The 22,382-nt window shown below is 44.7% G+C and overlaps 1 protein-coding gene across 1 annotated transcript in view; it reads left to right on the top strand.

Annotated features, from left to right (window-relative positions):
- MAP2K1 (mitogen-activated protein kinase kinase 1) overlaps window positions 1–22,382 on the top strand; it is a 103,872-nt gene that overhangs the window by 57,951 nt on the left and 23,539 nt on the right. Inside the window, exons 3-6 of the mRNA XM_049782804.1 lie at window positions 712–858; window positions 6,126–6,220; window positions 12,580–12,658; window positions 15,027–15,078. Of these exons, the coding sequence (XP_049638761.1) occupies window positions 712–858; window positions 6,126–6,220; window positions 12,580–12,658; window positions 15,027–15,078 (373 nt within the window). The remainder of the gene's footprint in view (window positions 1–711; window positions 859–6,125; window positions 6,221–12,579; window positions 12,659–15,026; window positions 15,079–22,382) is intronic.

The following is a 22,382-nucleotide window of genomic DNA, read 5'->3' as shown; positions in this document are numbered from 1 at the left end:
TTGGTCACTTACTGCATAGATCTGATTGGAGGGAAACTTCCCTTCAGCTTCATTTGTAGGAAGGAGTGACGCCCTTGCCATTCTTTGGCTCTTCCCTTTCTTGTTTCCTCTGTTTCCATGTTTTCCTTTTAAAAGAAGGGAACTTTGGGCCTGGAGAGATAGCACAGCTGCGTTTGCCTTGCAAGCAGCCGATCCAGGACCAAAGGTGGTTGGTTCGAATCCCGGTAACCCCCACCCCCCCCCCCCCCCCCCCCCCGTGCCTGCCAGGAGCTATTTCTGAGCAGACAGCCAGGAGTAACCCCTGAGCAATGCTGGGTGTGGCCCAAAAAACCAAAAAAAAAAAAAAAAAAAAAGAAGGGAACTTTAAGAACTGAAGCCCGGGGGTTGCTCAAATAGCTGAGTGCAGTCTTTGCATGGAGGATTTGAATCTCGAACATTCTAGAGTGAGGGCTCGAATTCAATCCCCAGCTCATATGGCTTATGGTTCTCTAAACTGCCAGGTATAGCCATGTGGCCCCAGAGTATCACTAGGTGTAGCTGTAGTGACTCCGCCGAACAGTGACCCACCAGGTGTGCACAGCTGTTCCAAGTGTTGCCAGAAGAGGCCTCGAGTCCCCCTACACATTGCTTGAGAGGCTCCTCTAGCCCCCTCAAAAGGCAAGAACTTCTGTCCCTCCATCCTTCTCTATTTTTATAAAGACTTCCTTTCAGCTCATCCACCTGGAGATCAAACCTGCCATCCGGAACCAGATCATCCGAGAGCTGCAGGTGCTGCATGAGTGCAATTCACCCTACATCGTGGGGTTCTACGGCGCCTTTTACAGTGACGGTGAGATCAGCATCTGTATGGAACACATGGTACGTGATGGCCTGCGGATGAGTGCTCCGGGCTGCCTCTGCACCGCCCTGAGTTTCATCACTGTCTAGGAAGCCAGCTGGGAGGGAGGACTGGGTTCCTGGAAGATCATAGACTTTCTTAGGAAGGCCTCTTTCTTTCCTTTTCTTTTCTTTTCTTTTCTTTTCTTTTCTTTTCTTTTCTTTTCTTTTCTTTTCTTTTCTTTTCTGTTTTTTCTTTTCTCTACTTAGAAAGATGAGAGAGAGAAGGGGGAAAAATACATGTTAAGAGAAAACATGGACTTCTTCTCCAGAGTAGAAGTAGGCAAGCAAAGACACACAGAAAAGCAAGGGAGAACATAAGCTTGAAAAACAACTCCCTTTGGGGCCGGGCGGTGGCGCTGGAGGTAAGGTGCCTGCCTTGCCTGCGCTAGCCTAGGACGGACCGCGGTTCGATCCCCCGGCGTCCCATATGGTCCCCCAAGCCAGGAGCAACTTCTGAGCGCATAGCCAGGAGTAACCCCTGAGCGTCACAGGGTGTGCCACAAAAACCAAAAAAAAAAAAAAACAAAAAAAAAAAAAACAACTCCCTTTTATTTTTGAAATTTTTTTTTGGTTTTTGGGCCATACCCTGTGATGCTAAAGGGTTACTCCTGGCTATGCACTCAGAAATTGCTCCTGGCTTGGGGAACTGCAAATCCGTCCTAGGCTAATGCTTGCAAGGCAGATGCCTTACCCCTTGCGCCACCACACCGGCCCCAACTCCTTTTTTCTTTTCTTTTTTTTTTTTTTTGGTTTTTGGGCCACACCCGGTGGTGCTCAGAGGGTTACTCCTGGCTATGCGCTCAGAAGTCGCTCCTGGCTTGGGGGACCATATGGGACACCGGGGATCGAACCGTGGTCCATCCAAGGCTAGCGCAGGCAAGGCAGGTACCTTACCTCTAGCACCACCCGCCCGGCCCCATTTTTTAATATTTTTTGTTTTTGCTTTTGGACCACATCCAATAAACAATAAATCCACTGTCTTATTACTTCCATCTTTTTTTTTAAAGAAGGTGTTCCTAGGGGACAGACCTGCTCATACGTTCTTGTCTCAAAGATTGTCATATTGGTAAAATCTTAGTGCCAGACAGAGTTCTGAGGTAGTGGGAGAGAGAAAGAGGTGTGTGTGTGTGGTGGGGGCAAAGTTATAGTAGGTAGGGCATTTGCCTTGCACACAACCAACCCACCTCAGCATCCCATATGGTTCCCTGAGCTAATACCTGAGCGCCACTGAGTGTGGTCCAAACCCCACTCTGAGAGGGAAGGAGGGAAGGAGGAAGACGGGGGAGGGAAGGAGGAATGGGTGGGAGGGAAGGAAGGAAGGCAAGAAGGAAGGAGGGAAGGAGGGGAGGGCATGTGGGGGTTGTCAGTATACATGTGAATGAACTTCTGGAGATTCTTCTCAAAGTAATGAAGTCAGCAGGGAGGTTAATAGTACAGTAATAAAGCAATATTCGTTACATGTACCTTCTGTCTTCTATCAGGAACTTTCCGAGTTAAGTCATATTTTGTTGCATTTTCACAATTTTATCAGATGGGTTCATTATTCCCACTTCACAAGAAAGGAAGTCAAGGCTCTGAGAAATGAAATAATGTACCCAAGGTCATGCCACTAATCAGTGGTCCTGTTACAATTAAAAGTCAGGTTGCCTGACCCAGAGCCTGTCCTTGGCTATACCCATTGAATAGTGATCAGAATCTCCTTTTCATCCTTAATGCCTCCGGCTTCAGAGAGAGAAACTGACTTCAGAGTTGCTATTTTCTTCTGTTCCCAACGGGCAGCGTGACACAGGCGATTTGGAATCTGATGTTTATTCATGTCTCCCTTCTCCACAAAAATTCGAGTCTGCACGTTGTCTTGTTTGTCACTGTCTTTAAAGCCCAGAATAGCCCTGGCACAGAGCAGATGCTCAATAGTTATTGGTTTGCTCAATGCTTATTGGGGACCTTTTTTCAAGACCTTAGATAAATCTCTTTCTGAGAGTTATTTTTCATGTCTGGTAAGTGGCCTTTCTTACACCCAAGGATTAATAATTAATAATTATTAAATTAGTAGCACCCTATCTTACTCAGAGCCTGTTTTCTGCAAACATGAGCTTCTGCCTTATCTTCATGAGGGACAATGGCTCAGAGATGCAGGCTGACACAGGCCTGCAAACTTCAAGGCTGCTGGGTCATGGCTCTGGTGTAGTGTCTAGGCACTTCTGTGCCATATGCCTATTCCCTATGCTCAGAGTCTCTCAGCCTGGTTTTAACAAGTTGGAGGTACCCTTCCAAGGAGGTTTGTCTCCTGTTGGTGCTCCATTATTTCAAGCATCTCATTTTAATGATTGAGACATGCCATGCACACTTTCACAGGCATCTTTTGAGGGTGCTATATGTAATGGAGATATCGAAAATATCTTCCATACACCTGAAGGTTATAAAGAAAGTACTCAGCCCTCTTTTTTTGGGGGGGGACACACCCCCAAAATGCTCAAGGCTTATTCCTGGCTCTGTGTTCAGGGATCACTTCTAGTGGGCTTGTGGGACTCTATGGGATGCTGAGAATGGAATCTAGGTGGCCCATGTGTAAGGCAGTAGTATACCCTACCCACTGTACTATTTCTTTGACTCTTGCTTTAACAAGAGTGAGAAAGTCTGTGTCAAAGTCTGTGAACATTTCTGACTTGGTTGTAGCCCAGGCCTGAAATGCTTGTTATTTTCCATATGGATCTTAGCTTTCCTTTGCTGGGCCATATACCAGAAAGGGACCACTCCTTACTCTTTGGGTTACCTGTGTTTTGTGCTATGAGGGTGGGTTTGTAAGTAAGTAGTGGGGTGCCAGACAGACATTAAACAGATAAGACACTTTCTTGCATGTGCTGGCTGATGTGGTTTTGATCCTTGACACCTCATGTGATCCCCAGATCCCCACCATGAGTGATTGCTAAGCACTGCCAGGTGTGAGCAACCTCCCTCTGCCCCCTCAGACACCTGACCCCACCAAAAGCAATAAGAGTCCTGGAAAGCTAGAAGGGGAAGAGGGAGGATGGAGGAGATGCTAGTAACCCTCAGAAGGGTCTGAGTAGCTGTTGTCCTAGATCTTGGAAGAATAATGGAAAGTAGGTGGCAACATTAGTAGGCAGATAGAAGAGCAACTAACCCCCCACATCTGCCACCACTCTTTGAAATCCTTTTCACCTGCCATTAAACACATCAGGTGAGAGGACAGAGAGTGAGAGAGAGAGAGGAGGAGAGGAGAGAGAGAGAGAGAAGAGAGAGAGAGGAGAGAGAGAGAGAGAGAGAGAGAGAGAGAGAGAGAGAGAGAGAGAGAGAGAGAGAGAGAGAGAGAGAGGAGAGAGGGAGGAGAGAGGGAGGAGAGAGGGAGGGAGAGAGGGAGGGAGAGAGGGAGGAAGAGAGGGAGGAAGAGAGGGAGGAAGAGAGGGAGGAAGAGAGGGAGGAAGAGAGGGAGGGAGAGAGGGAGGGAGAGAGGGAGGGAGAGAGGGAGGGAGAGAGGGAGGGAGAGAGGGATGGAGAGAGGGAGGGAGAGAGGGGAGGGAGAGAGGGAGGGATAGAGGGAGGGGAGAGAGGGAGGGAGAGAGGGAGGGAGAGTAGAGGAGGGAGAGAGGGAGGGAGAGAGGGAGGGAGGAGAGGGAGGGAGAGAGGGAGGGAGAGAGGGGAGGGAGAGAGGGAGGGAGAGAGAGAGGGAGAGAGAGAGGGGAGAGAGAGAGGGAGAGAGGAGAGAACGAGAAAGAGAGAGAGAGGAGAGAGAGAGAGATCCCCAGCCCTGAGCCAGATTATTGAGACCCCTCCGCTTCATCCAGGAGCCAGAAAGGGAGACCTTGAGAGATGCAGTCTCATAGCCACTATATATGGGGGGATGGACCGTGTGCAAAGTACCTGTCAGGCTTCCCTTTCTTTTAACTCTGACTTAATCCTTTATCTTAGGCTAGCCCTCTTCTCATTGCTGCAAAGAAAGCTATGGACCATTGTCTATGCTGACACCCCACGTTTCTATGGTTTCTGGCAGGTTGTAAGCTGGAGTAGTTAATAAACATGGGCTTCAGCCTCGTGAGCACTTATTTTTAGTGTCTATTCTGTATGAGGTGCCAAGTGAGCTGCTGAGGGAACTTGCCCCCCGTAGGCATTCTGGGCTCTTTTCAATCTGAGCTTTCAGTGTGGTATAAGGGTTTTTGAATATGCAGAATATGTCACTTCCTGGGCCACCAGAATTCTGAAGCTACTGAATTACTTTTGATTCTCTGTCCCTCAGAAGTCTCCCTTTAACAACGAAACCAAGAGTTCTGTTTGTGAGCAGACCTGAATGAGTTCCAGATACTTGCTTCAGAGGTTATGATTAGACAGTCATCAGGCAGTGGCCTGTGCATTAGGTGAGAGCTTGCTGGAATCTCATATTTAGGCTTCTGTGGTCTCTTGCTATGTAGAGAGCAGTCTTTTATTTCTCTTAATTGAGTCTAGATGGAGGTTTTCTCGCTTCTCACTTCTCCTTTGCTGGCTCTGAATCACTAGTCACTGATCACAGCTTTTGTCTCTTGAACCTTTTCTTGCCCCATTCCTGGAAGGAGGTGATGAAACAAGACAGGCTTGCTTTCCACTCTCTTGACCATTTCAGGTATCTCCATGTGGGTTCTCCTACTCCATGTGAACTTGGCTCTGTGGGACAGCGAGGTCCTCCTACACAAATACCTCTGGTACTGCTATGGGGACCCTGAGCCAAGAAACTGAGGAGTCCGGGGTCCCGGGCGGTGGCGCAAGAGGTAAGGTGCCTGCCTTGCCTGCGCTAGCCTTGGACGGACCCACAGTTCGATCCCCCGGCGTCCCATATGGTCCCCCAAGCCAGGAGCAACTTCTGAGCGCATTAGCCAGGAGTAAACCCCTGAGCGTTACCGGGGTGTGGCCCAAAAACAAAAAACCAAAAAAAAAAAAAAAGAAACTGAGAGTCCGACCTATTTAGGAGTCTGACCACACAGTGTCTGGGCCCCCCTAAGTGATGTGTCAATGACTATATGGGGGGGGCATGTCAGCTCAGTGGTGAAAGTTAGGCCTTAGAGCTAGCATGAAATTTACCCATTTCTGGGCCAACATAGACTCCCAAGCTAGTTGGGATAATGTTAGTCCTGGTGGAGAGGCTCACAGATGCACCGTGTTGGGAAGTCATGATAAAGTCCAGTAGCCCTGAGTGCTGGAGACACTTTTGTCTGTTCCAGTCCCAAGCAGTCTCCTCCCTTCCCTTGGTTCCTGTACAGCTGGCCAAGCTGCCCGTGCCAGGGACACTGGGTGCTGACTGCCAAATCTCTTTAGAGATTTCCGCTTTGCCTCAGCTTCCTCCTTTCAAAGTCGAGTAGGACTCTTCTTTCTCTGCCTTTCGAGAGCTCTGTATTGGCCACATTCCAAATTCCAAGGCTCTTGGGCCCTCTTTATCATGACCTATTTCATTCACATTTCTCCCCAACTCCTTACTCTGGTCACTTTCCCAAATACATAGCTTTGAAGGGATTGTATAATATACACTTCAAAGCAGAGGCTCCCGAACTTATTTGGTCGGCTCTCTTTTTTCAGAAAGAAAATTATTCTGTACCCGCTAGGAATGTGCCTGCTTTAAGCGTCCTTCAGTTGCACTGCCAAGGTTATTTCTTTCTTTCTTTTTTTTTTGTTTTTTGTTTTTGGTTTTTTGGGCCACACTCAGCGGTGCTCAGGGGTTACTCCTGGCTGTCTGCTCAGAAAATTGCCTCCCGGCAGGCACGGGGGACCATACGGGACACCGGGAATTTGAACCAACCACCTTAGGTCCTGGATTGGCTGCTTGCAAGGCAAACACCACTGTGCTATCTCTCCCGGGCCCTGCCAAGGTTATTTCTTTTTTTTTTTTTTTTTTTTTTTTAGGGTTTTTAGGTCACACCCAGCGGTGCTCAGGGGTCACTCCTGGCTGTCTGCTCAGAAGTAGCTCCTGGCAGGCACGGGGGACCATATGGGACACTGGGATTCGAACCAACCACCTTTGGTCCTGGATCGGCTGCTTGCAAGGCAAACACCGCTGTGCTATCTCTCCGGGCCCGCCAAGGTTATTTCTATTCCCAATCAATCCAGACCCAAAGAGGCAGCATTATTTATTCAAGGTGGCTCCGCTCCGGACCTGCTCCCTAGATTCTATAGTGAACATTTTGTCACATGGACCATAATTACATATTGTTGATCTCTTTATTCATTGTTTGAATACATCTTTTTTGTTTTGTTTGTTTGGGGTCCACAATCTGGCTTTGTCCAGGGAGCTAACCAGTGCTTGGGAGTCACTGCTGGTTTAGCTTGGGGGACCAAGAATCTGTTGTGGGCATTCTGCATGGAAAGCACTGTTATAGTCTGTAGAGATATCTTGCCAGCCCTTTGGATGCATCTTCTTTTATTTTTATTTGAAGCCCCTGTGATTTTTAACACTCTTCATAATAGGATGTCATGCTTACAACATTCCTACACTAAATCCTTCTCAATATTGTCCTCTGCCCTCCACCCTTGTCTCAGGGTGTTTGTCTCCCTCTTCTCTTACCCCAATCCACCGTTGGTGAGTTTAGTTCTGTAAACCGGCTTCTTTTGGTCTTTGGTCATTTTTCATTCCCATCTCATCCCAATCCCATTCTTTTTTATTCCATGTTCTGCCATGTCAAAGAGATCATTCTTTGCATCTTAAAGGGAATTTGTGTCATCAGCATTCATTGAGCCTATTTTCTAAAGCTCTTGGACTGAGCATTGAACTTCCCTAGAAATAAGCTGTGTTTGCACTGCCCAATATTGAGTTCTGAGCCTCCTGGGGTTACTGGATGTCACTGATGGGAACAGAAATACTCTTGTTTGTGGGGAAGTTGATTCCTGCTCAGGTGACAGCTGGACAGCCAGAGAGCCGGGAACTCAGGGCTCAGGGTTCTCTAGCAGGAGGAAAATCTTTTTATTTTTTTTTCCCTTCCCCTTAAAGTATTTGTCTTTTCTCTAGAAAACCTTCACAAAAGTACCATTGACTTAGTTAATAATGGACTTCTAAAAATAAGCATAATTTCAGCAGCTTCAGTTGGTAAAAGCAGGTCCTTGGCAACAGTGAAGAAGAATGAAAAGGTTGTGAGTGAGCTGCAGGCAGCTATGGGTAATTCTGATTTTGCTTCATGACTTCAGTCTCACTCATTCCATTGTTCGTACTGTTGAATCTGCTTGTAACCTCACCCTTAAGGATGTTAAAGTGAAGAGAGCCAACTTTCTTCCCTTTTTCATTGTTAGTTGCCACCCTACCTGGGGAAAGTATAACTCGGAACAGAAACCTTCTAACTGACACTTGTTCTCTCTCCTGGGAAGGAGCATGGGAGTGATTTTCTGCTTCATCCAGGTTAGACTTGGACAGGATTGCTGGTCTCACTTGAAATGTAGTCAGTGGTGCCTAAGTACCCGATGCCTAAGTAAAACTATTTAAAGGTGCTAACACCATTGGAATCAAAACAAAATGGTTTGGAAACTTCTTATGCATGGTCCCTCTTTTCATTTATCCAAGCAATGTAGAGGTGCTGTGGAGCTTTAGGGGCCTGCTGATTTGGGCAATTCCTTGGGCTATGGGACTATTCAGAGTAGTCAACCTGGGACCTGGAGATTGTGTCGGCAGCCTAGAGGATAGGAGGCATAGACCTCAGCTAAGGGCAACACCTGGATACAACTGTTTCCCTGGGCTCTTGGGAAATAGGTTTGGTTTGGATTCCTAGTTTCTCCCTGTCTGCAAAGAGATCTTGGCAGCCAAGCAAAACCAATATAGATAGTATTCTTCTTAGTAAATCCAGTGTTACAAAATGATCACTTTTAGCTTGTGTGGGTGTATGTGACTGCTTGATTGGGAGGAAGTTTTTGGTACACCACCAGGAAATATTCTACAGATCAGTGCTGGGCCACAGACCATAGGTTGGAGGTAGGGGTCACATTGAATACGAACTCATCTGTTACTTTCTTTTAAAATTGGCTTCCAGGGGCTGGAGCAGTAGTTACAGTGGGTAGGGCATTATTTACCTTGCATGAGGCTGGCCCAGGGTCCATCTCTCCATCCCATTTGGTTATCCAAAACACCCCCCAAGAGTAATTTCTGAGTTAAGTCAGGAGTAACCCCTGAGTATCACCTGATACGACTAAAAACTAACCAAAATTAAACAAATTCTTTTTTTTTTTTTTTTTTGGTTTTTGGGCCCACACCTGGCGGTGCTCAGGGGTTACTCCTGGCTGTTCTGCTCAGAAATAGCTTCTGGCAGGCACGGTGGGGGGGGGGGGACACACCATATGGGACACCGGGATTCAAACCAAGCACCTTTGGTCCTGGACTCGGCTGCTTGCAAGGCAAACGCCGCTGTGCTATCTCTCCCGGGCCCCTATTCTATGCTCTCAATCAAAACCTTTTTTTGCTCTCAAAATTGTATTTATTTAATTAATTAATTTTTACTACAACTCCGTGATGCTCAATGCTTACTCCTGCTCTACATTCAGGATCATTTCTGACTGACTTAGGTGATGCCTGGGATTAAACCTGGATTGGCAGTGTACAAAGCAAGTGCCCTTACCCGCTATACTACCTATCCAGCTCTTTTTTGTTTATTTGTTTGTTTCGTTTTTGAATAGGTAAAATTCACAAGGGCTTTATATATATATCTTGGATATTAACCCCTTATTAGATGAGTGGAGTGCAAATATTTTCCCTCAGTTGTTGAACGCCTTTCCATTCAAGTCATCATTTGTTTCTGTACCACAGAAACAAACGTAGTCACATTTGTTCAGTGTTGCTTTTATTTGCTAGGACTATAGCAATGAAGATGCTGGTAGATCCAGTGATCTGAGGGGTTCTACCTGTTTTGTCTTAAACATAGTTTATGGAATCAGGTCTGAATTGAAGTTTTTAATTCGTTTTGAATTTGCTTTCATGCATGGTCTGAGTTCATCTTCTTACGAACCGTTTTCCAGTACTGCTTGCTGAAGACGTTTTTTGTAGCTTTTTCTTTCATACTGTTTGCTCCTTGTTTAAGATTAGCTCCCCGTATACCTGATCCACTATGAGGAATGTACACTAGTTCAACCTCTTTGGAAAAACAATTACAGAGACCCTCAAAAAACAAGGAATTGAGCTTCCCTACAATACAGCAAGTTCCAATCTAGAATCTATCCCAAGGGCCCCCAAACACTATTTCAGAAAGATATCTACATTGCAGGACTTTCACAATAGTCAAAATCGGGAAATAACAAGGTATTAAAAACAGCAAAAAACAACAAGATGTGTTGACACAATGGATAACTACTTTGGCTGTAGAAACAAATGAAATTATGCAATTTGCTGCTATTGGATAGTATAGGGTGTATGGATCTATGTGGATAGAATAGATAGAGGGTATCATGATGAATGAAGTCAGTCAAAAGGAGAGAGACAAAAACAGAAAGACCTTCCTTATTTGTAGGGATGTGAAAACAATAGTAGAAGCTAAGATTGATAGTACAGTGGGTAGGTCAGTTGCCTTGTACATGGACAATCCAAGGTTTGATCCTGGCATCCCATATGCTCAACACTAGCCCACTGGAATGATACAGGAGTGTAGAGCCATGAGTAACCCCTGAACATTGTCAGGTGTAGTCCATGCACTCCCCTCACCAGCCCCTCTTCCAAAAGACCATATAGGAAAAGGGAGATGATTCAGAGGAGTGCAGTGCATGCTTAACATGTGGATGCCCTAGTTCTTTCCTGAAATAGAATTACTCCCTGGCTCTGCACTCAGAGATGAATCCTGGCAGTGCCTAGGGAACCATATAGGTTGCTGGGGACAGAACCTGTGTTGGTCGTGTGCACTAGGTACGTGCTTTTCTTGTTGTCCTGTCATTTCTAGTCCTCCATGTGGTCAAATTGACTGCTGTAGAATGATGGGTCCAAACTAAATTTTTTTGGTGTGTGGAGAGGCTAGGAAAGTGGAACACTACCAAGAACTGGGGGCTATTCCTGGCATGTTGCTTGAGACTCTCCTCCTGGTGTTAGCTCTACTGATTGCTTGGGGGACAACAGTTCTGTTCCATGTATTGAACTAGAGCGTCCACATGTTAAGCGCAGGAACTCCACTCTTTTGAGCCATCTATTGCCCCAGACTATCTTTTTGGGGGGTAAGGGGGAGGGGTTGGGGTTTGTGCCAAACCCAGCAGTACTCAGGGTTTATTCTTGACTCTGCATTAGAGGATCACTCCTGGTGGTACTCAGGGGGACCATATGGGTGCTGGGTTAGCCTTGTGCAAAGGCAACTTACCTGCTAATACTATCTCTGCACCCACATTTGTTCTGAATGATTTCATTTAGGGTTGTTTATTTCCTCTGCTAATTTTTGAATTGCATTGAGTTTTTTTTTTTTTTTTTTTTTGTAGTTTTTGGGTCACACCCAAGCAAGCGCTCAGGGGTTATTCCTGCTCCAGGCTATGAAATGGTCCTGGCAGGCACGGGGGACCATATGGGGGCACCGGTATTCGAACAGATGACCTCCTGGCATGAAAGGCAAACGCCTTACCTCCATGCATATCTCTCCGGCCCCGCATTGAGGTTTTTTTTGTCTTCAGTTTTTGGGCTATATCTGATCATACTTAGGGACCAGACTCATGTGATGCTGTGATTGGACCCAGAGTTTCCATCATGCAGTGCATGTGCACTAGCCTTTTAAGCAATCCCTAGTCCTGTAACTGTCTTTTTGTACCCCCTTTCCTTCATAGAATATAGCACAGTCCCTAGAATGTCATAGGATTTTTGGAGTGTGAAGTACTGTTTTTATTAAACTTTGATTTACATTTGATTAATTATGGTTTATCAGGATAATAATACTAAATGTAGTTTGTTACCTTAACAATTGTCATAAAATAGCACACATTTATTGAATATCTTATTACTGTGTTTTGTCTGAATTATCTTAATCACAGAACACTCTGATTTTTTTTTTTTTTTTTTTGGTTTTTTGGGCCACACCCGGCAGTGCTCAGGGGGTTACTCCTGGCTGTCTGCTCAGAAATAGCTCCTGGCAGGCACGGGGGGACCATATGGGACACCGGGATTTGAACCAACCACCTTTGGTCCTGGATCGGCTGCTTGCAAGGCAAAATGCCGCTGTGCTATCTCCTCCGGGCCCTCTGATTTTTATAATATAGTAGTATTCATTTTTCTTGTTGTTATTGTTTTTTTTGGGCCATACCCGGTGATGCTCAGGGGTTTACTCCTGGCTGTCTGCTCAGAAATAGCTCCTGGCAGGGGCACGGGGGAACCATATGGGACACCGGGATTCGAACCAACCACCTTTGGTCCTGGATCGGCTGCTTGCAAGGCAAACGCCGCTGTGCTATTTCTCCGGGCCCAGTAGTATTCATTTTTACAGTTTAGGTAACTTGGGAAGCATCACCTAGACTGTAAGAAGTAGATCACAGTTTGTCATTGCTAGATTCAATCACTGTCATCAGTTCAGTGCCATCAGTGTTCTTGCTTTTGGACGGCTGATTTTAGTCATTTATTCAATGATTATTCACAGGATTTGAGTTAGTCTCTCATGCCTCCTACAATGTTTTGCATTCTAAGTGTATCTGGTGCTTGCTTGAAATAAACTGAAGGGTATTTTCTTAGGAGATGTTCCTTGTATGAACCGCTAAAAATATTGCCACTAAATGCTTTGGCATTTTTCTTAGGATGGAGGGTTCCTTGGATCAAGTCCTGAAGAAAGCTGGAAGAATACCTGAACAAATTTTAGGAAAAGTTAGCATTGCTGTGAGTATATTGTTGCTCCTTTCTTGCAATACCTTCATTGATAAATTATGACATTGAAAATTCCCCAGGAGGAAAGTCAGGGGAAAGTTTGTAAGAAAAGTAGAGTTTTCTATTCCCACTAGATTTTCCCTATCTAGATTTTAGATACATTTATTCTTTCTTGGGGCCAGAGAGCTACTAACAACAGTGTGTAGGAGTTTACCTTGCATGCAGTCAACCTAAGGTTGATCCCCGGTACTCCCTTATGGTCCCCTTTTTTCCCCCAGGAGTGATTCCTGAGTGCAGAGCCAGAAGTAAACCCTGAGCACCACTGAGTTGGCTGAAAACCCAAATCAAAATCAGGAATAAAACACATTATTTTTTCATTAATTTAATACATGTTTAATTAATTAATTTTGAGATACGCAGTTACAAGTTGTCCCTGGTGAGAAAATTTTCAGACACACAATTATTTCAAACACCCAACACTTCACCAGTGCATATTTCTTGCCACCCAGTGTCCAAAAGAGTTTTTTTTTTCAGCCTCCCAAATCAGCATTTATTCTTTCTTTGTTTCCCTCTTACCATATCCTCTCTCCCTCCATCTCTTCACATTCATTAGACATAGAAAAGTGATATTCCCTTTACGAAAGTTTTATGTTGTGAAACATAAGACAGGGGATCCCCCCAAAATCCCACTTGTAACATCAGAAAACTTCATGTTGGATTGCAAATTAGAAGTATGAAGCAGGAGCTTGAATTCATAGAAATTAAATTGGAGTCAGGCAAATTCACGTGAATGTTAAGGTTATTTAAACTTGTAATGTTTGGGCTGGAGAGCAAGCCTCTGTATTGATATGTAGGCGGCTGAATTAAGTCCCCCAAGCCACCGTCTGGAGCCAATCCTTACTTGTGAGGCCGGCGTAGCCTCAGAGGATATCTGACCCAAAAAAGAAAAAAAATGATAATGATACATTTTATTTAAAAATAATATATATTGTATGGTTTTTTGGGTCACATCCGGCGGTGCTCAGGGTGTCACGCCTGGTTCTGCACTCAGAATCACTTCCTGGCTCAGGGGGAACTATATCGGATCCTGGAATCGAACTGGGGGTCTTTCCTGAGTCAGCCACATGCAAGGCAAATGCCCTACCACTGTGCTATAGCTCCAGGCCCTGAAAATAACATTTTATGGGGCCGGAGAGGTAGCAACAGGGGGTAGGGCGTTTGCCTTGCACGTGGCTGACCAAAGACAGACTCAGGTTCAATCTCGCATCACAGATGGTCCCCCTGAGTCAGGAGTGATTTCTGAGCGCAAAGCCAGGAGGAGTAACCCCTGAGCACGCCGAGTGTGGCCGCCAAAATAAAAACAAAATATTTTTTTTTAAGTACAAAGAAGATCATTTCTTGATAAGGTATATTTAAATATCAGGACCTGGGGCTTGAGAGATAGCACAATGGTAGGGCATTTGCCTTGTACATGTGGCTGACCCGGGAGGGACTGCTATCCCATATGGTCCCTCGGCCTGCCAGCCCCTTTACCTCTGGGTAAAGTGAGTGCAGAGCCAGGAGTAACCCCCAAGCACTGCTGGGTGTGACCCAGAAACCAATTAATCAAGTTAAAAAAAAAATCAGGGCCTTGGGGCCGAAGTGGTGGCGCTAGAGGTAAGGTGTCTTGGTGGCCTAAGATGGACCTGACGGTGGTTTGTTCCCCTGGCGTTTCATATGGTCCCCCCATTGGGAGCAATTTCTGAGTGCATAGCCGGAGCAATAGCACAGCGATAGGGTATTTGCTTTGTGTGTGGTCAATCCCTGGACAGATCCCGGTTCAATTCCTGACATCCCATCTGGTCCCCTGAGCCTGCCAGGAGGATTTCTGAGCACAATGCCAGGAGTATCCCCTGACCACTGCTGGGTGTGACCCATGAGAAAATTAAAGGAAAAAAAAAAGACTTTATTTTTAGACCACTTTAAAATAGATTATTTTCCTTTTAAAAAAATAGTTCAGGGTTTGATCCCTGGTATCCCACACTGCCCCCTGAGCCTGTCAGGAGTGATTTCTGAATGCAGAGCCAGGAATAACACCTGAGCACCACCAACCCCCCCCCCCCCAACGAAAAAGAAAAAAATGTTTTTAAGATTTTTTTTTTTTTTTTTGGTTTTTGGGTCACACCCGGCAGCGCTCAGGGGTTATTCCTGGCTCTGAGCTCAGAAATCGCTCCTGGCAGGCTCGGGGGACCATATGGGATTCGAACCACTGTCCTATTGCATGCAAGGCAAACACTCTACCTCCATGCTAGCTCTCCGGCCCCCTTTGAAGCTTTTTAAAAAAAAAAACTATCTTCTATAAAGTATTATTTCAGTTTCCTTTGACATTCCCTTTCGACAGGTAATAAAGGGCCTGACTTATCTGAGGGAGAAACACAAGATTATGCATAGAGGTAAGAAATGACTACTTCGTTATATTTTGTATTTTGCACCTTCCTTTGTGTTTTGTTGTAAAAACCACTTACTGTAATATTTATTACAGATGTTTGTAATTCATATGTTAGCCAGAACAGCAAGTTCCAGCTTTTTTTTTTTTTTTTTTTTTTTTTTTTTACTTCTTTTATACTTGTTACTTGAGGTTGACAGGCCTTACTCAGAAAACTGGGACCTGAGCCTTAGTGGAACTTAACGACTAAATGTGGTGTGACTTTCTGCTTTTTGGTTTACATGACCACAAACCATGTCTACTTGACTGGATGTGATTTGGATTATAAGAAAAAAGTATGAGGGAGCCAGAGTGATAGTACAGTGGGGGGAAAGCATTTGCTTTGCATGGAACCAACCCATGTTCAACCGTTGGCACCACATACGGTCCCCCAAGTCCCACCAGGAATGGATCCCTGAGCCTTTAAAGTCAGGAGAAAGCTCTGAACTCCACTCTGTGTGATCCAAAATAAAACTAAGAGAAAACAAAAAAAAAAAAAAAAAAAAAAAGGAAAGGAAAAACAGATAGGAAGAGTAACATTTTTCAAAGTTCAATCTCTGAAAATTGAGCTTAGACAGTTTAGATATGTTTGTAAATAAATACCTGGCATGAAAGTAATGCCCCTTCTGGAAAAAAACAAAGCAAAAGAATTGCCCGTGAAAAGTAGCTTGTGAAGTGCTTTACACATAGAAAGACCAAGCAAATGTTAAGACCTTCTGCTATCCTCTGTAATGTGTGAGGAAACTGGTACAGGATAGAGCAATGCTCCTACAATCTATCTTTGTGTGTTCTGTACCTTTGCTAGATTGTTCATCACGTATTTGCTCATTTTGGTGTTGGGGTCACACCCAGTGATGTTTGGGGACTACTCCTGGTTTTGTACTTTGGGGTGATCCTAGTGTTCCTGGAAAAACTATTCAGTGCTGGGAATTGAACCTGGGCTTCCTGCATGCAAATCATGCACTCAGCCCATTGAGCTCTCTCTCTGGCCCTGCTCATTCATCATTGTCAAATCTACAGCTAAGGCTTGCACACCAGCCAAAGTTCAAATCTTATGTCTCTTTCCTAAGGGTACATAAGCTAGCTATGGTTCCTATTTATCTGTAGATGAGGATAATTCCTGTCAAGGAGGAATAATGCATATCACATATGTCATATATTATTTGAATGAGTCTTCCTCCAGAGTCATTAATAAAGATTAGCTGAAAGCAATCATTTTGCTATTCAACCCAGATATCTCTTTTTTTCCAAGAAGCTCTACCCCGAGCCATCTCCGCTCCCACAATGGATATGCTACCCTGCCTTCTATTTTGTCATAATGGACCCTTTTCCTGCCTCCTTTCCCTTTTGCTGACAGATAATGGGGAAGAGGGACACACTTTTGCTGTGGTGTTCGGAATCTTTGTTGTGGTGTATGTGGGGGACTAGGGAGGGGAGCAAACAATTTAGTGTAGCACACTTGAGTTGTGGTTCTCCCACATGTGATGTTCCTAGTCCCCGCTAACAAAGTAGCAGAAAATAGCTCCTCCTTGAAGGTTTGTTAGCTGGGTGGATGTGTGATTAACTTGTGCCAGAACACACAGAATCAACAATGAAACTGGGCCAAGAATCTGTGTCTCCTACTCCAAGCAGTCATTAATCTAGTGCTGATTTTTCGTACCCTGTGCCTTCTATGCTCCACTTCTGCTTTTCGATGGAGAGAATTCTAACTTGATTTTGGATCCAAAGAGAAGTTTTACAGATCATTCCTGGAAAAACAAGCTAGCTTTCCCCTTTTGCTTGCTGCTCTCCCTACTTTCTAAGGATTTTTTTTTTTTCTAACTCCACCAATTATTGCTAGTTGGCAAGAAGAGGTGCTTTGTGAGTCAGATGGGTCCCTGGACAGATGCCTTTGGTGGACATTTCATTGCTATCCTGCCAAGAACGGGCATTACTAGAAGGTCTTCTTTCCCACCAAGTGATGTGTGCCTGCCGGCTGGCTGGGCCAAACTGCTCAGCTTTGCAGATCTTGAATCTGTGTGGGTCTTGTCCAAAGTCCTGGAAGCATGGACTGCAAGGCCTGCTGTGGATTGTTTTTTTGCAGGACTTGCTCCCTGAACAGGAAGCCATGAATGCATCACTCCTGGAGACCTGAGTTAGGACCAGAGATAGTCTCCCTGGGCTCTCTAGGCTTTTACTGACCAGAAAAATGATCTTTTCTGATAACACTGGAAATGCTCTGCTCTCTGTCTGCATGTAAGGAAAACAGGGGAAAGTGAAAAGCAGCTTCTCCCCTACTTTAACATCTTTCTTATTTATACATGTTGATAATGAGTTATTGGAGATAGTTTAGTGATTATTATTTATATTTGGTGATTACTTGAATTAACCTTTGCTATATATATACTAAAACCTCCCCAACCTTAGATGTTTAAGTAATTTCTTTACTCTGATCTTTTGGTTATACCTGATGGTTTTTAGAGCTTATTCCTGTTGGGAACCAAATCTAGGTCGATCTCTGGCATTACATGTGGTCCCCAAGTCCTACCAGGAGTAAGCCCTGGATAGCCAGGCTCAATTCTCTGATTCCCCAAATCTTTTTTGGGGGTAGGGGAGTGGAAGGGTACTATACCCAGCAGTGCTCTGGGCTTATTCCTGGTTCTGTGCTCAGGGCATGCTACAGGATACCAGGGAGTGAACCTGGGTTGACTGTGTACAAGACAGATACATCTGCTGTACTATAGCTCTGGCCTATGTCTCTCCAAATCTTAGAAACTATTTAAACTTCTGGTTATGTCTTACTTATGAATATCTTCCTGACTAAAATGATTCACATCAAAAAATTTTTTTAAAAAGATTCACACCTTCAAGCTAAAATTCAAACAACAGAGTGATAGACCCTATCTCTCTTATTGGGAGAAACTGAAAAATTAGGGCCCCTTTTTTGACTCTATCACAGTGATAAAAATTCAGAGCATGAGTTCTTGCTAGACTACTTACTGTGTAACCTTGGTGTGTTATCTAACTTTTCTAAACCTTGGGGAAATAGAGAGATGGAGCCTTGGTTGCTGATGCAAAGATGAACAATAACTTTTCATGATTACCAGTAACCAAAGCCAGCACAATCGCTTTAAATTTCTCCAAACATGTTCATCAGAAGGCTGCTGAGAAAGTTCAGGGAAGCCTGAACCCACAAATTCTAAAAAGGCAAAGACCTGGGACCAGAGATAGCCTGAAAGGAGGTAACCATGGCTTCCATGGGTGGTGGCTAGTCATAACCCTCCCCAGTGTCTTTGGGTGTCCTGGGTCCCCTCCTAGGGGCCATAGTCAGCCTTGGACAGCCTCTGAAATATGTGTATTAAGGAAAATTTTCCCTCCTGCTGAATTTGGGGGAGGGAGTAAGTTGTCATGCAGATGTGACACTTGTAATTTTAAATGAGTAGGTTGGGAAAAACATGTGCTGCTCTAGGCAAATTTGATGTGCATACAAAAACAACACAAATGGCTCAAGGAGCAAATCTTTTGTTTTTCAAAATATTTACTGTAGAACAGTCACATACCAGTTATCCCAGAATGTTCATAAAGGGAAAGAAGATTACATCAGTTTGATAGAAACACTTATCTTATTATTTTGGGGCTTGACCTGATATATTCAGGGACTACTCCTATTGGTTCTGAGGAATCACATGATATTGAGGGTCAAATTCTGAGCTCCTATGTGCAAAATATATGCTCCAGCCCTCCAGACTATCTCCCCAGTCCTCAAACATTTTTTTCTTTTTGGTTTTTGAGTCACACCCGGCAGTGCTCAGGGCTTAATCCTGGCTCTGTGCTTAGAAGTTACTCCTGGCAGACTTAGGAGGCCATATGGGATGCTGAAGATCTAAACCTGGGTCAGCTGTGTATAAGGCAAATACCCTAACCACTGTGCAATTGCTCCAGCCCCCCTCGAACATTTTTTTCTGGGGAGCATATTCACGATATAAAACGAGGCATACCTGGAATTAACAAATCACTTATTTTTGGTTTGGCTTTTGACCATACCTGATGGTGCTCAGGAATTTTTCCTGGTGAGGCTTAGGGGACCATTTGTGATGCTGGGATTAAATCCTAGTAGGCTGTGTACAAGGCAAGCACCCTCCTCGCTGTTCTATTTTCAGGCTCCAATTTCCCTGCCTGATCCCTTTTAGAAATACTTACTATTGGGGGAGGAGCATGTTCTAGATGAGAGTTCTAGATGAGAGTTCTAGAAGTAGAAGAGAGGGAAAGAATGGATGCTAAAGCAAACAAATGAGAGGGAAATGTTTTTCCACTAAATTTTTTATATCTGACCAAAACCAGAACCAGAGCAATAGTACAGTGAGTGGGTAGGTCATTTGCCTTGCACATGGCCAACCTGGGTTCAATCTCTAGCACCTCATTATGATCCCCCAAACCCTCCAGGAGCAATTCCTGAGTGCAAAGCCAGGAGTAAATTCTTAGCATAGTCTGTGTGTAGCCCCCCACTTTCCAAAAACAAGGACAACAACAAAGAAAGACAAAAAACCTGCTATGACAGAATGAAACAATAAAAGTATTTATGGCAGGATGGGTGACTCATAGGCCAGAGTTGTTTTGCTGCCTTTTGTTTAACATACAGGCTAAAATGTTTCTCAAATTTTTGTGATGTGAAAAGTGTGGGAAATTCAAACTTTACTGTCCATAAATGACAGTTTGATAGCACAGCCATGCCTTTTTGTTTGTGTTTAAGGGCTTGGGGGATCATACGGGGTGCTGGGGATTGAACCCAGGTTGGCCACATTCAAGGCAAATGCCCTACCCATTGTACTATTGCCCCCCAAAAAAAAATTAGTGGAAAACATTTTCTTTTAATTTGTTTGCTTTTCTGTGTCTACTTTTGTGCCATAATGATGGTAAGGTTGAATAGTTGCTTGTGAAGAAGACCATTGAAGACCTTATAATCTAATATTACAGTTCTTTGCAGAAAAGACTTCCTAGCCAATTTACAGTCTAAACAGCCAGTTAGCTTTAAGTTGATGGCTTTTTAGGGGTGAGGAGGCCTTAAGGGAGAAGCCACACTTAGTGGTATTCAGGTGTTACTTACTCCTGGCTCTGCTTAGGAATTACTCCTGATGGTCTGAGGGGCTCACATGGGATGTCAGAGATCAAATACTGGGCAAGCAGTATGCAAGGCAAATGCCCTACCCCTGTACTCTCTCCAGTTTATTTTAAGTTCTCGATAGAAACACAGATGACAGCAAGAAGAGAGTTTTTTCATCACCCTAGAGCTCTGGAAAGAATTATCCTCCAAGGTCTCTGTGCATATACTATGTATGTACACTGTGACAGGATTTCATTGGTCACTTCAACCACCCAAATCATGAGGCTGTGACTTAAAGGGAGGTGGAGAGGAATATCTTGAGATATAGCATTGCACTTTAAGGCAGGGGTTTGCATGATCAGCTGAGTATTGCTTGCTTTGTCTTCCTTTCTACATCCCTTTCTTCCTCCTTTCCTGCTATCCTCCCTTCCATCTTTCCCTCCCTCCCTTCATTTAATCACCTTGAGACTCACATATTCGAATTGTTGATGGCTGTATTTTGGTCATACACTGTTCCAACACTCATTCCTTCACCAGTGCACATTTCCCTCCACCAATGTGCTCAGTTTGCCTCTATGACAAACACTCCCCCTCCCTTTTATTTTCCTTTTAGGCACTGTGGTTTGCAGTACTGTCACTGAGAGGGTATCATGCCTATCACTTTAGCCCTGTATTGTTCTGAGCTTACACTAATGAGCAGACTCGGATTTTGATGGAGTTCCTGGACATGGCTTATGTGATTGAGATCAATAAGAAGTTCCTACAACTTACCCTGTAAATTATTTCTGACTTGGAGTTGCTGGCTGGTGAAGATCAATAAATGCTAAGAAGAGTGTTTTTCTTATCCTTCTGTCAGATGAAGTGGTATGCAACCTGCCTGATCTTTATGGATTGTTAGCCTGATGTTCTAAGAAAGCCAGCCTAGCTTTTTATTTATGTATTCATTTATCTACCTATTTATTTATTTGGGTTTTTGAGCCACATCCGGTGGTGCTCAGGGTTTACTCTTGGATCATTCCCAAGATGGCTCACAGGATCCTAATGGTAGTGGGGATTGAACTGAGATACCATCTATTTCTCCATACTCCAGTCTCTGCACCAGCCAGCCAAGGCTGTCTCAGATGGAGAGTTGTTATACCTTGGGGCTTACTCTTTGGGAGACCCATACCCATAGCTTCTAAAGAGGCAGTTTTATTTCTGTTTGCTTGGAATTTGAAGTGAAAAAGTTGATCGAGGGCCCGGAGAGATAGCACAGCGGCGTTTGCCTTGCAAGCAGCCGATCCAGGACCAAAGGTGGTAGGTTCGAATCCCGGTGTCCCATAGGGTCCCCCGTGCCTGCCAGGAGCTATTTCTGAGCAGGCAGCAAGGAGTAACCCCTGAGCACCGCCGGATGTGGCCCAAAAACAAAAAGCAAAAAAAGAAAAAGAAAAAGTTGATCGAGGAAGATTGCTAGTGAAGGAGAAATTGGAGTTTTTCAGAAGTGGAAGACAAACATATAAGAAATTCATGTCCTAATGAGGGCCTGGGTGGCCCCAGGATGGGTTTCTGTGAAGCAGAGAAGCCATGACACATCCTGGGGAAGTTTTGTTACAATTCCCTGGGAGAGTTTTACTCTGCTCTGGGCAGAGTGGAGGCTTGAGCTTGTGCTGAGACTGACAAATGTTTTGGGGTCCTAGCCCTGTGGTATTTGAGGGATCTTCAGGGCCCCAGTGGGGACCCTTACAGCATCCTCAATGGATCTGGCCCTCCTTTTTGAGGATTTCCTGAGGCTTCCCTCAGACATGCTATTGGCAGCCATGAGCAGGAAGTGAGGTGGCCCCACTGGTTTTTGCTTGGTGTCTTTATCGAGAGTGAGCAGGGCGAACTCCTGTAGAAGTTTACTCTGCCTTTTCCATGCAGGAGACTGTTCTGCTTTTATAGTGCTTTTCTGGGATATGAGGGCAACCCTAAGACTGTACCTGGGTCATGTCCTGTGCATGTTCCCTGTCTCTGCATGACAGGAAGTGTCATCTGTGCCTCCATACCTGTCTGGGGCCCACCTTATGTACTCCGCTACTGCCCTTGCCCACTCATCTCCCAGTTGGCCACTGTCTGAACTGCCCTCTCAGAATCAAATGGGGGCCACAATTTAAACCCCTTCCTGTTCATGGAGCAGGAATGCAGTCAGAAGTGAGTCATGTTTGCTTAGAACA

Source organism: Suncus etruscus, chromosome 1, assembly GCF_024139225.1.
Source record: "Suncus etruscus isolate mSunEtr1 chromosome 1, mSunEtr1.pri.cur, whole genome shotgun sequence".
NCBI classification, from domain to species: Eukaryota; Metazoa; Chordata; class Mammalia; order Eulipotyphla; family Soricidae; genus Suncus; species Suncus etruscus.
The sequence above is the reverse complement of the archived record's forward strand: the minus strand, read 5'-3'. Positions and strand labels throughout refer to the sequence as shown.